Source organism: Saccoglossus kowalevskii, chromosome 7 (assembly GCF_978046115.1).
Source record: "Saccoglossus kowalevskii chromosome 7, keSacKowa6.1, whole genome shotgun sequence".
NCBI lineage: Eukaryota > Metazoa > Hemichordata > Enteropneusta > Harrimaniidae > Saccoglossus > Saccoglossus kowalevskii.
Window position 1 is genome coordinate 36,003,651 of NC_140647.1, and position 10,924 is coordinate 36,014,574.

At 37.8% G+C, this 10,924-nt stretch overlaps 1 protein-coding gene across 1 annotated transcript; it reads left to right on the forward strand.

Moving 5' to 3' along the window:
* Positions 1–2,512: 2,512 nt before the first annotated feature.
* Positions 2,513–9,583, forward strand: LOC144344679 (uncharacterized). Its single transcript, XM_085501925.1, has 3 exons — positions 2,513–2,637; positions 2,814–9,356; positions 9,533–9,583. Exon 2 carries the CDS (start codon positions 2,926–2,928, stop codon positions 9,022–9,024), a length of 6,099 nt encoding a protein of 2,032 aa, XP_085358051.1. The 5' UTR covers positions 2,513–2,637; positions 2,814–2,925; the 3' UTR covers positions 9,025–9,356; positions 9,533–9,583.
* Positions 9,584–10,924: the final 1,341 nt, after the last annotated feature.

Sequence of the window (10,924 nt, forward strand, 5' to 3'; positions counted from 1 at the left end):
TTATTATTATTTTATTTCCATTTCTCTATAGAAATATACCCCACTAACCTTGGGGAACAGGTTACAATGCGAAAGTTACAGGCGTGACTTTAATCGTCTCAATAAAATAAAGTATTATATATATATACACATACACACACATATACAACTCATCTATTGGAGAACTCACACTAACAAATTATATCTAATCTGAAAAGCTGTGTATACAAATCTTGTAATACTTTGGATGATTTCATGGTTATCCTGAGAAAAAAAATATGTAAGTTTACGGATAGGCGAAAGGAACTCGAATTGTGGTTCAATGCGGTTAATTCGATCAAAAGGCGGTTTTCGAATATGGTTATATGCTGGACAAACTACCAGAAAATGAGTTTCATCTTCAACAGCATCTATACATATTTGGCCGGTTCTATTTTCCACTGGAGTTCCATAATATCAACCGGTCTCAATGTGTAACTTATGATTAGAGCACCAGAGTTTAGTTAAAGCTTGTCTGTACAGGGGAACACGAACGATATCCAAATAATTCTCATAAAAAATATTTGTTTTAAATTGGCGAAACGTTCGTAACTTATTTCTAATGTTTGGGGATCTACGAACATCGTCAAATAAAGCATCTTTCCAACTTTTGAAATAACAATCTCTCTTTCCAATTAACGTTGTTTCATCGATAATTTGGGAGATAAACCTATTCTCCCAAACAGTATGCATATTGTGTTTAATTAATAATTTCTTAATAGCTAAAGCAAAAATGGCTTTCCTATCTGTGCCATTTTTTCAGACTCTCTATAGGCTTTGTAAACGAGTCGATTAGATGACATTTTCAGAATACGTTTCCAAAATTTAATACGGATTAGATTTCTGCCGATACTAAGTGGATATCGTCAGAGTTCACCCATAACTGCACTGTTGGTTGTATTTTGCCCCACACCTAATATATATTTACACCACTTTAACTGAACATCTTCAATTGGTTTACAATACCGATTTCCTATAACTGCCGCTCCATAGATTAAAATTGGTTTAATTTTCGAGTCAAATATTTTTTGAAGTAATTTTGGTGAAATCTCATTACCAATTTCTTTCCTGACCGCGTACGCTGCCTTTGAAGCTTTTCCGGCCAAAATTGCACATGCCAACTTAAATGAACCATTTTCGGCAAAGACAACGCCTAGATATGTATAATTTACAACAATATCAATTTGATTTCCAAAAAATTTAAAATCCAAGTTATCTTCATCACAGTCAACAATATCCTTATTGAAAATAATAATTTCAGTTTTAGTGGTGTTTACAAACATTTTCCACAAATAACAATAAAATTGGAATCTGGCAAGTAACAACTGTAAACCCGAAGCACTATCAGATACAATAACTGTGTCGTCGGCATACATAAGACATGTTAGTGTATAATCATCCAATTCAAAGCCATTTCTAAATCGTTTAGAAAAAATGCAAATAAAATTGGGCTTAATATGCCCCCTTATTGTACCCCAATCTCAGATGTAAATGTTTTTGTGTAACCATGCAGTAATTTTACACAATATTTAACCACACTGTACATACTCTGCAAAAGATTGACTATTTTACAACTAAAGCTTACTCTAACAAGCTTTAAAAATAAACTAGCTCTGTCAACATAGTCAAATGCTTTTTTATAGTCTACAAAACAAACGTATAATCTCTTTCTAGCGGCTCTATATTTCTCAATTAGCGTTGACAGGGTAAAATATTATCTTCAGTGCTGTGATTTGCCCGGAAGCCTGCCTGATTATCACTGAGAATATTATTTGTATCAAGCCATTTCACTATTCTTTCGTTAATAATAATTGTAAAAAGCTTACCGAAACAACTCAATAGGGAAATGCCACGATAATTAGCGGGGTCGTTACCTTTCTTTAAAATTGGACAAATCAGTGACTTTGACCAGGTCTCTGGGAAATGCCCACTATTCAAAATCAAATTAAAGACCTTTGTATAACACTTGATAAGATCTTGATTACTATTTTTGAATAACTCATTTCTAAAGCCATCAAACCCGGGTTGTTTTTTCATTTTTAATTTCTTTATTGCAGCTGTCACTTCCTCCATACTAATCTCCATATCAAGTTATACAGTATCAATATAATCTTGTCGTGTATTATCATGAGTGGGAATTTCAGAGCCCACTGTCTCGGACACTGGCGCTTTACTCAAACGCTCAAAATAATTAAACCAATCTGTGTTCGAAATATTTGGGTTTGTCCCAGTTTCTGACTGGGTAAGCCTACGAAATTTACCCCAAAATGAATAATCTTTTGAAAAACAACTTGATTCCAAATCAATAATTTGTTTTTTCCGGTATTCCCGCTTCTTCCATTTCAGCATTTTCTTATAAACACGTTTTGTATTCGCCAAAGTACAGTATACCGTTCGATTTGTCGGATCCCTATTTATTTGTTTATAAAGTTCGTTGACCTCGCTTCTTATTTCCTTGCACTCAATGTGTTGCTACCGTCGTACGGTAAATCTAGGAATTCCTCTACAGCGCCCTCTATTGCAATTGTTTGTTTGTTATGCACTGGAGTAGAAATGCCGTCAACGTAAATATGGCAGCCATTTAAAGACCGGGCTCCATCAGTTTGCCCCGAAATCTAGGTGAATACTTAATTTAAATGTATTTTCTAGTAGCGATAGAAATGATTAATATCTATTGGTGCCGACATTACAATTGTGTTTGATTCTTTGTATTTTATGGATTTGTATTTGATGATTCAAAATGTGCATGTTCATTACGACGTTGCTCAAGTTTTATATGTACTTTTGTACTGTAGTTTACCTGGATGGTATAGACAGCAAAAATAAAGTTCGTGAAGACTACGAAATTACAGCTATTATCATTCTGAGTAAAGAATTAAGGGTAGCGCCCGCAACAGTAAACTAGAAATGTCCGAGGACACAGAAGTTCAGCTTGAAGGTCAATCTCCAGTCGATGAAGACAGAGATCAAGCAGCAAGTGTCAATGGGACGCGAACGCGGACTTTAACACTGAAAGGTAAGGAGCTCAGATTCAACATTCTTAGAAGAGATTTGAAAGCAAAGAAATCTGAACTTAGTAAAGCCAAAAGAAATGCCATTATGCAAAAAGGATTTGAAGATACCCGAGCACTTAAACAAAAGCTGTTAGTTGCACAGATAGCATGGCAAGACATAAGTGAACTTTATGATGAACTTGCTGAATTGTTGGAAAAGCAGGAAGAAATTGCTGCATTCACAAAACAGAAACAACAAGACTTTTTGGAATGGCATAAATTTGAGGATGACATCAAAGTAGAAATTCAACATCGTATTGATATGGAAATGCTAAACCCTGAATCACTCAAATCAAGTTCACAGAAAACTAAAATTAGTAGCCATAGCAACCGTACAACTTCCAGTGTCAGGTCAATGAAACTGGAACTTAAGAAACAGGAAGCTGCATTGAGAGTACAGCTATCGTTTGCACAAAAGGAAAAACAGCTAGAAAGAGAGGAGCTAGAACATAGAAGGAGGATTGAAGAATTAAAGTTACATAAGAAACTTGCTGAAAATCAGGCACAGCAAGAAGTGATATATGAAGTAGACAGATCTGATGAAGGAAGTCAGAATTTGAGTGGCATACTGCCAGCCAATAAGGATGAAGATATGTACAGATTTTTAAATTCACAACCAGAGATGGATGAACAACACTCACAATCAAATAATACAGAAGCACAAAGGGCTATGCAAACTACTAGTTGTACAGCCAGCAGTGTTGATTACAGCCATGTTCCTTCAGTACACGATCAGAACTGTGCATTAATTTTGTCACCAAAAATGGAAGCAAAGGTAAACAAGAAAGTAGAAAACAAGGATGCCAGGGCCAAGGTGAGCAGTGTTCCAAACCCACTTGCGAATGAAGTCACTGATGCTATGAAACAGTTGGTGGACTCATTTAGGCTTCCTCAAGTCAAATTAGAAATTTTCAGTGGAAACCCACTCCAGTTTCCCTCATGGGAGTCCTCTTTCAAGTCTCTGATTGAGTCAAAGGCCCCCTCAGTGGTTGAAAGATTAAATTTGTTGAGCCAACATCTGTCTGGTGAGCCCAAAGCAATGGTTAATAGCTACCTCTTGCTCCAAACTGAAGAGGCATTTGTACAAGCCAAAGCTGAGTTGAAGGACAGGTATGGTAACAATACAGTGATTGCCAAGGCATTCATAGATAAGCTTGCATCATCACCAAGGATCCAACCACGTGACTCCATTGGACTCCGAAGATTTTCTGATATGTTAAATGAAGTTGTTGCAGCAAAGCGAACAATACATGATCTTGGTGTCTTGGATTACCCACAAGAAAATGCAAAGCTGGTAGCTAAAATTCCAACTTATATAGAAAACCAATGGAGACGTATTACACATGCCAGTGTTAGCAGTGGATGTTTTCCAACCTTTGAGCGGTTTGCATTATTTGTGAAAGAAAAGGCAAAAGAAGCAAACATACCTGCTTTTGAACCTGAAGTGAAAGACTGGAAGGAATCTTCTGTTTTCAATAGAGAAAGCAAAAACACCAGCAGGGGAGGGAACCAAGTGAAAGCTAGAACATTTACCACAAATGTAATCAGTGGTAATGAAGATCTGAAGTGCCCTTTTTGCAAAGAACAGCACCATATTGATGACTGTGACAAACTGATGAATCTTCACAGAAGAGAACGGAAGCAATTCTTCAAGACAGAAGGTCTGTGCTATGCTTGTGGGATGACTAAAGAACACAATGGGAGAGCATGTACATCCAGAGTTGATTGTAAGAAATGTTCAAAAAAACATTTGACAGCTCTCCACTATGATGAAAACCGTACTACCAGTGTAAGTCATTGCATTTCTGTATGTAACAGAGAAGGACAGACAACTGACAACTCCATGATTGTACCTGTATGGGTACGAAGCAAAGTTAATCCCAACAGAGAAATCTTACAATATTGTGTTCTAGATCCACAGAGCAATACCTGTTTCATCTCAAAAGAACTTCAGAAACAACTTAGAATCATAGGGCATGATACTGAACTGACACTGTCAACAATGCAAATGAATGGTGCAGTTGTTTCAGCTAAGAGGATAAGGGATTTAGAGATTCTTAGTTACGACAGAAAAGTTGTAATACCAGTGCCAACATCCTACACCAGAGACCATGTTCCAGCAGAGAGACACCAAATCCCAAGTTCAGAGGTGGCAATGAAGTGGAACCATCTACAAAGAATTGCTGATAAGATACCTCCAATCATGCCTCAAGTTAAGGTTGGAATATTAATAGGTAACAATGTTCCATCGGCTGTAAGACCTAGAGATATCATAGCTGGCGATGAAGATCATCCATATGGCCAAAGGTCTCTACTAGGATGGGGAATAGTTGGAACAATTTGTTCAAATTCAGAAAACAATGTTGTGTCAAACCGCATTGTGACCACAGAAACAAATGCAGCGAGTCAGCTTACAGCCATGCCTGCAAATAAGCCGAAATTAGTTAACAGATTGGTAGTTCAGTCAACCTCAAAGGAAATAGTGAGTACACAACAGATTCAACAGATGTTTGAACGGGACTTTATTGAACATAAACACAAACAAGATTCTCTGTCAGTTAATGATCATAAGTTCATCAGGTGCCTCTCTGACAATATCATCAAGAGAGAAGATGGTCACTATGAGATGCCCCTTCCACTGAAGTACAATAATCTTCGACTTCCAAACAACAAACAATTAGCTGTAAAAAGAACATTACAACTCAAAAGACGATTGCAAAGAAATCAGAAATACAAGAAAGATTACTTCACATTTATGGAAGATATCCTAACCAACTGTGCTGAAGAAGTTCCTGAAGATCAACAGAATGTAGATGGCAGGGTGAATTATGTACCACATACAGGTGTGTATCACCCCAAAAAACCTGATAAGATCCGTGTGGTTTTTGATTGCTCTGCAAGATATGAGGGCATATCTCTTAATGACTGTCTCCTCCAAGGACCTGATCTTACCAATGGTCTAGTTGGGGTCTTAAGTCGCTTCAGAAAAGAAGAGGTGGCAGTGATGGCGGACATCCAGGGTATGTTCCACCAGTTTCATGTCACTCCAAATGATAGGGATCTGTTACGCTTCTTATGGTGGAAAGATGGTGACTTGGACAAGGAATTGTCTGAGTACAGAATGACTGTACACTTATTTGGTGCAGCCAGTTCACCAGGATGTGCCAACTTTGGTCTGAAGAGAGCAGCAGATGATGGAGAGGAGGAATTTGGTGAAGAAGCAGCTAGTTTTATCAGAGATGACTTTTATGTAGACGATGGGTTAAAGTCAGTTTCAGATGTAAGCAAAGCCATCACCTTTGTTAACAATAGTATTGATATTTGTGCTAAAGCTGGGTTGAAACTGCACAAGTGGATCTCAAACAAGAGAGAAGTGCTGGATGCAATACCTCCTGAAGCTCGTGCGTCGAGTTTGATGGAAGTAAACCTTCAAACAGACCTCTTACCTGTAGAAAGAGCATTAGGAGTGACATGGGTCGTGGAGGGTGACTTTTTCCAATTTAGAATATTATTGCGCGACTTACCACTTACTCGCAGAGGTATTCTTGCTACCATCTGCTCAGTGTATGATCCTTTAGGTTTTGCAGCCCCAGTAATCCTAACTGGAAAGATCATCTTGCAAGAATTATGTAGAAATAATGTTGATTGGGATGATCCCATCACTGAAGACCTCAGAATGAAATGGATACAGTGGAGAACTGACATTCTTGAGTTACAGAGTTTGAAGGTAAACCGTTGCTATAAACCTAACAACTTTGGTGAAGTCAAGAGAATAGAGCTTCATTACTTCTCTGATGCCAGTGAAACAGGTTATGGACAGAGCACATATTTGAGACAAATCAACCAGGATGACGAAGTATACTGTTCTTTCGTCATAGGAAAGGCCAGAGTCACACCACTCAACAAACAAATCACCATCCCTCGCCTTGAGCTGACAGCAGCAGTTTTATCTGCAAGAATGAGTCACTACATCACCACAGCACTACAGTTTAAAGATGTGAAAGAGTATTTTTGGGTAGATAGTAAAGTTGTTCTTGGATACATAAATAATGAATCCAAACGTTTTCACACCTATGTCGCCAACAGGGTCCAGCAGATACGAGAGTTGACTTCTCCAGATGCATGGAAGTATGTTAACACTGCCTCAAACCCAAGTGATGACGCTAGCAGAGGGATAACTGCCAGGCAACTTATCAAAGATTCTAACTGGTTAACTGGACCAGATTTTCTATGGAATGATAAGTCCCTATCTGCAACAGAATTTCGATATGAGTGTACCAGTGACACAGAAGAAGAGATGAGGAGAGAAATGAAGAGAACTTCCACGGTATTGAAGACTAATTCACTCACAGCCTGTTCAGATGGTCAATTGATCGACCGCTTTGATCAGTACTCATCATGGGACGCATCTAAACGAGCAGCCGCTAATTGTCTACGTCTTAAGGCAAAAATGTTGAGAGCCACCAAAACCATAAATAGAAAGTTAGATCTCACAGATGTCATGTCAGAAACTAATACACCCTTAACTGTACAGGATCTCGCAGAAGGTGAAAAAGCCATAATACGAGAGGTCCAAAGTAGAGCCTTTCAGAAAGAAATACAGATACTGAAGGAAATGAAGCTAGTAGGTAACCCACAATCTAGAAACCAACTAAAGGCACGAAATATACAGTTCAGAAAATCCAGCACTATATATAAACTGAATCCATTCATAGATGACCAGGGTTTGCTGAGAGTTGGAGGTAGAATACAGAAATCCTGCCAGCTCTTTGAAATTAAACATCCAGTCATCTTACCCAAGAATATTCACATAACAACACTAATAGTGCGACACTTCCATGAACAAATCAATCATATGGGAAGAGGCTGTACTCACAACTACATCCGACAGCATGGATATTGGATCATCAGTGGCTCATATACAGTGTCTAAATTGATCAATCAGTGTGTCACATGTAGGAAGTTCAGAAGAGCACCCCAAACTCAGAAAATGGGAGACCTTCCAAGTGACCGCATAAAGGAAGCCCCACCATTCACATATTCAGGTGTAGATCTTTTTGGACCATTCTTAATCAAGGAGAGGAGGAGCCAGTTGAAGAGATATGGTGTAGTTTTTGTGTGCATGGCATCCAAGGCAATTCATCTGGAGACTGTCAACTCTCTAGATACCAATTCTTTCATCAATGCGGTGAGAAGATTTGTTACCATCCGTGGACCTATTAGGCAGCTGAGAGCAGATTGTGGCACTAACATCGTTGGAACACACAATGAAATGATTAAGGGCCTGAAAGAGATTGATCAGAAGAAAATGGCTGATTTCTTGATAGGTCAGAGGTGTGATTGGATTGAGTTTAAATTCAATGTTCCCAGCAGTAGTCACATGGGAGGAATTTGGGAGAGACAAATAAGGACTGTTCGAAGTGTTCTGGAACCCCTCATCTATCAGGCAGGTCCACAGCTGGATGATGAGTCCTTTCGCACATTTATGGCCGAAGTGCAGAACATCGTAAATTCAAGACCAATTACTCTCAATCAGCTGAGTGAATCCGATTCTCCAGAACCTCTGACACCAAACCATTTGTTAACGATGAAGACCAGAATACTTCTTCCCCCACCAGGCAACTTCCAGAAGGCTGATATGTACTCAACACGTAGATGGAGAAGAGTACAGCACTTAACCAATGAATTTTGGAACCGATGGAGAAAAGAATTTCTGCATACGCTACAGCAAAGGCCAAAGTGGACCACATCACAGTACAATCTGAAATTGGGTGACATAGTCATTATCAAGGAAGATAATGTACCACGTAACTTCTGGCGTCTTGGCAGAGTGACAGCAGTGTATCCTGGGAAAGATGGTTTGGTACGCAAAGTACAGCTTACTACTGCCAGTTCCATAGTGGACAGACCAATCCACAAGCTTGTACTGCTCCTTGCTGTTGATGAAGACTAATTGGGACTATGAATAACATTGAGTACAGTTAAATTGTTACCTTTATTGTTGATGTTATTTTTTGTGAACTCTTACTTGAATTTCAAGAGCAATTATTATTATAGACATAGTTTGATATAGATATTATAAAGTTTGGCATGAGTGCAAATGTACGATAAATTACCCATTTGCAGAGAGGAGTGTTGCTACCGTCGTACGGTAAATCTAGGAATTCCTCTACAGCGCCCTCTATTGCAATTGTTTGTTTGTTATGCACTGGAGTAGAAATGCCGTCAACGTAAATATGGCAGCCATTTAAAGACCGGGCTCCATCAGTTTGCCCCGAAATCTAGGTGAATACTTAATTTAAATGTATTTTCTAGTAGCGATAGAAATGATTAATATCTATTGGTGCCGACATTACAATTGTGTTTGATTCTTTGTATTTTATGGATTTGTATTTGATGATTCAAAATGTGCATGTTCATTACGACGTTGCTCAAGTTTTATATGTACTTTTGTACTGTAGTTTACCTGGATGGTATAGACAGCAAAAATAAAGTTCGTGAAGACTACGAAATTACAGCTATTATCATTCTGAGTAAAGAATTAAGGGTAGCGCCCGCAACACAATGTCAAACCAAGGTTTCTTTATATTTATTTTTCCCCCACGCCTTTTTCTAAAACGTTTTTTCTCTATCATTGCAGTTTTCGAAACTTTGTGTAAGATATTTTCGATATCACACAGTGTCAATTCAACCCCATTTTTGTCAATAATTATTTTTTTTGAATTCATTAATCTCAGCCGTTATTGCTGGTGTATTATATGTTTGGATAAAATCTGCCCGACTTTCACCCCTCAAGTCATACATTATCGCCGTATGGCTTTTAGCATCGAACACGTTTCTATCTTGGTAATTATCCCCAATTTTCTGTTCAGAAAATTCACAAAATACCACCGTTAATATTAAAGGTGAATGGTCAGAATGCCGTGTGATATCACCGACCCTAAAGTCTTTCAAAAAATCACCTGTTAACATTGAATCAGAAACCATCACGTAATCAACTGTACTGACACCTAATGCTATGCCATTACGTATTTGGAAACATGTGTATTTCCCCGGTATGTCTGTACCAAATCTTCCATTCAAAATTCTCATTCTAGTACTAATACACATATTTACCAATAATTCACCATATTTATTAATTACTTTGTCAATTCAATTTTGTCATCATTGACGTAATCGTCCGGCAATGGTAAATGATTTGTTCCATCTAATTTAACATAATCACACATGTTTCCAGTCCTGGCATTCATTATAAATGAAACATGAGATTTGATTGGTTATCTACAATATTTCAATAATATAAATGAAACAGATATGATTGGTTTTCTACAATATTTCAATATTATAAATGAAACATCAGATATGATTGATTTTTCTACAATATTTCAATATTATAAATGAAACATCATATATGATTGGTCATCCACAATATTTCAATATTATAAATTGTCACATGCAACGTAATATTACCGTAATTGGTATAGTACAGGTGTGATGGTTCAAATACCAAAATGGCAACAGTAACAGAAAGAGTTCCCTGGCGGCGATGATAAAATACGAACACGGAGCCAACAGATGAGGTTTCAACCGGTACTGGTATTATTTTACTCTGCAAACATCAAGTACAATAACGCGGTAAAACTCCAAACCTCCAATAACTAGATACTTAAACTCCAATACAATTCAACGAGATCTCCGATCTGAACTCAGTGCTGAACAACTCCCCTATATATACCCACACTGTCTATAAATAGACCATTACATCAGCATACATAATGAGTCTGGAACTTACTACCAATTTCTAGAATGTTCCATTACCTTCCATTGCCTCCTACAGTGTTCTATTACCTATT